General features: G+C 63.8%; 1 protein-coding gene across 1 annotated transcript; it reads right to left on the bottom strand.

The window, feature by feature from the left end:
- Position 1: 1 nt before the first annotated feature.
- LOC100544881 (cytoplasmic phosphatidylinositol transfer protein 1-like) lies at positions 2–3,419 on the bottom strand (the record flags this gene model as incomplete). The annotated part of the gene is made up of 9 exons (XM_003210781.4): positions 2,761–3,419; positions 2,456–2,604; positions 1,551–1,639; positions 1,423–1,430; positions 1,259–1,330; positions 1,050–1,145; positions 822–977; positions 694–757; positions 2–84 (listed from the first exon to the last, which is right to left on the bottom strand). Coding segments are annotated over exons 1-9 (765 nt in total), but the record flags the coding sequence as incomplete, so codon positions are not given.
- Positions 3,420–3,555: the final 136 nt, after the last annotated feature.

The following is a 3,555-nucleotide window of genomic DNA, read 5'->3' as shown; positions in this document are numbered from 1 at the left end:
TGGTGGGGGCCACCAGGCCGATGATCTCGTTGGTGGCCTCCTGCGTCTCCCGCTCGTACCGCCGCACCTCCTCCATCGTCATGCCTGCCGAGCACACAGGGGCTCACAGCCACCTCTGGCAACCCCAGCGTCCCCCAGTCCCTTGAGGTGCCAGCCCTGGGTACAGCGTCCCCGCTGAGCTGCACACAGGGAAGGTGACACGGGCTGGGGCAGAGGGGCAAACAGGAACAGGAGGGTGGCAGCAGGATTCCATGGGGAGGGGATAAACAGACAGATAGTGCAGGCAGGGGATGCTGAGCCATGTAGGGGGTACAGAGGGACTTCATGTGCATGGGGACCACTGGTGTGTGCCAGGGTGGCAACCCACGGGGATGTACAGGTAGAGGAATAGGGGTATTGGCTCCCTAGCTTTGGGTTGTGGCCACTTGCAGGCATGTATTGAAGGCACAAACCTTCCCAGGGACCTGTCTGGAAGGCAGAGAGCTGTACCGGCCCCAGTGGTGACCTCAATGGTGACTGTTTTGGATTGTCTGGCCACAGTGCTGCTTTGGCCAAGCCTTGCCCAGCGCAGTTCCGGGCGTGCAGTGAAGCAGGCAGTGAGCTGGAGCAGGGGCACGGGGGTATGGGGCACCAGCGGGGTTGGTGGCTTTGGGAGTCCCGTGTGCAGGGGCCAGGGGAATCGCAGGGACTCACCGCACCACTCATCCACCCAGGTGAAGGCTTGCCGGTGCCCTATCAGCAGGATGTCCCGGATCACCTGTGACAGTGGCCCTCAGTACCCCATGCCTGTGTGGCCCCCACCGTGCCCTCGGCCACCTCACCTTGTGCACAAACTGTTCCACCCGTGTCTGCAGCCCCCACACCTCGAACTTGACGGTCACCAGCTTGTAGGAACACATGATGGGTTTGGTGTGCTGGCGCCAGCCCTCCCGCAGCGGCCCCCGGCCCGTCTTGGCCGAGCTGAAGAACCGGGGGTCCTAGGGTACAGAGCGGGGCTGTGAGCCCGGCAGGGAGGGACCCCAAGCAGGGCACCCCCAGAACCCCGTTACCTCCAGGCTACGGTAGTAGCGCTCGGGGATCTCGTCAAAGGCGATGTCCAGGAAGGAGACCTCGTGGTCACCCAGGATTTTATCGCCGTGGAAGATCTGGGATGGGGACGGGGGGTGAGAGGGGATGGCAGCAATCACATGTGTTCCCTGCAATGAGTTTGACGGGTCTCAGGGAAGGACACATGAGGGATGTGGGCAGTGCCACTCACGTTCTCGCTATCCCCGCAGTTGTCCTCATACTTGGTCTCAATGTAGATGGAGAACTTGGGCAGGAAGGAGCACTGTAGGGAGAACAGCCAGGAGCTGGTCCCTGAGCCCTGAGGACACCCACCCCAAAGGAAAGGGACCAGGTCTCCCCATGCCAATCCCTTACTGTGTACTCTGCAGGGACACCGGCAGCACAGAGCAGCATTGGGGGGGAGAAAAAGAGAAGTGAGTCTGTGCCGGGACCCTGTGGTGCCAGGCTGTGTCGAGTGCCCCATCCTCACAACCGGGACTCACCAGTGATGGTGTAGGGGTAGTAGTTCCAGGCCTTCTCCGTGATGTAGAAGATGCGGGGAGTCACTGCCCGTGCCCAGCTGGGCAGCTTGCTGTGGGGGAAGGCAGCACGGGGTGGGTGCTGCCAGCAGGGCAGGGTGCAGCCCAGGAGCATGGCACAGCCCGATGCCCCCCAGCCCTGCCCGCCAAGCACAGCTCCTGGACCCCTCATCCCTTCTCCGGGAGTCCCATCACCTCAGAACCCCCATCCTTGCCCCAGGTCCACCCCATCTCCCCACAGCCCGATGCTCACGATGCCCCAGTCCCCACCCTGGGCTCTCACGGTGTGGGCTGCCTCCCTCCCAGCAGCGGGGAGCCGGGTGGTGTTTTTTTGATTAATTTTCTGGTGTTATAAATAACATCCCCGAGCGGAGAATCGTGAGTGCCGTGGCTAAAAATATCCTGTCTAACGCCAGTGGCTCCCTACTGGGGGAGCAGCCGGAGTGCTCTTGGCCACGCGCCGCAGCTGGCGGCGGGGACACGGGGACAGCAGCACTGTGTGCCAGCAGCCACCCCATGGCACCTGGGGCTGAATGCAGAGACATGGGGACACCCCTGGATCACTGCTGAGCCCTGCACTGGGAGACGGTGCTGTCCTTAGGAGATGGGTGCACATCCCAGAGACGGGTGCAGCCCCTGGAAGATGGGGGTACTGCAGGAGATGGGTGCAGCCTCCAGGAGATGAGCGCATCCCTGCAGCCCCCGAAGTTGGATGCATCTCTCCAGAGGTGGCTGCAGCCTGGGTGATGGTATCCCCCGCAGATTTGGGGAGCAGGGATGGGGCATGCACAATGACTCACAGCACAGCAACGTCTCCCAGCATTTGGGCAGGTTGGGACCCCCATCCCTCCCCACGCTGTACGCCTCACCTGGAGAGGTGGACACGCTTCTCGGTGAACTGCCCAGGGCCGTGCACAGGGTCCTCGTGGGGTTCGTTCCGCACCACCTCCACACCCTCACCCTTCTCACTCTCCTGGTGGCTGTGCTTGCTGATGGTGTACAGCTGCCCCACGCGGTACTGCGGTGGGCGAGAGGGGACGCTGAGCCCCAAAGGCACCGGGCACGGGGATGAGGTGTGCCAGGGGGTCCCAGGCTCGCACCCCAAAGTGAGAATTCTGTACCCAAAAGCTCAGTGCTCGCCCCGAAAGGGTGGCACGGGACCCCCGCTGCTCACCTCCTCGGTGGTGAGTGGCATGCAGATGCGGTACTCCTTGACCAGCATGGTGGCGGGGTCACACGTGGGCACAGCTCATCCTGGGGGGACACGGTGCGTGGTGACAGCGGGGTGCCGGGCTGGATGCTCACGTTGGTGCCGGTGATTTCATGCGGCGTTGCTATGGCAGTGCCGTGAGGTCACCGGTACGAGGAGCTGCCCGGTTGTACCCCTGGTTGGGGACACCCCGATACCTCGCAGCGTGCCTTAACCCCTTCCTTGCCACGCAGACACTGGTGCAGCTGGCTTGAAGCACACCCCCAAACAGCACCACCCATTGGGGTGCTGCGTTCCCATCCAGCGATGGGTGGCATCACACTTGCGGGTGCCAGTGGAGACAGATCCCAAACACCCCAGTTCTGCTCCACCCACAGCCGTGTCCCCACGAGGTCGGGGTTCCGTGTGGGTCCCTTTCCGGGGTGACACTGGTCCCGGGTGGGGCACCGCCGGGCTGTCCCGCTCCCCCCAGCCCCATGGAGTACTCCATCCGCAGGGAACACGGCGGGGACACGGTGAGGACACAGCCCCACGCTGTGACTCCGAGCAGACTCAGACCTGCCCCTCCGGGAGAGGCGGATGGGGTTGCCCGGGCGCGACTGGTCCGGTCGGGGACACCGGGGAACACAGGGACATCCCGGGGGCTTCCAGCTGATGGGGAAGAAGCCGCCCCTCACCCTCGCGGGCTGACAGAGCAACAGCGACAGAGGTGGCCGTGGCGTGTGGCACAGCCGGGTGACAGCGGGACAGCCCGGGGAC

Source organism: Meleagris gallopavo, chromosome 16, assembly GCF_000146605.3.
Source record: "Meleagris gallopavo isolate NT-WF06-2002-E0010 breed Aviagen turkey brand Nicholas breeding stock chromosome 16, Turkey_5.1, whole genome shotgun sequence".
Classification (NCBI taxonomy): domain Eukaryota; kingdom Metazoa; phylum Chordata; class Aves; order Galliformes; family Phasianidae; genus Meleagris; species Meleagris gallopavo.
Note: the sequence above shows the minus strand (reverse complement) of the source record. Positions and strands in the feature narration are given on the sequence as shown.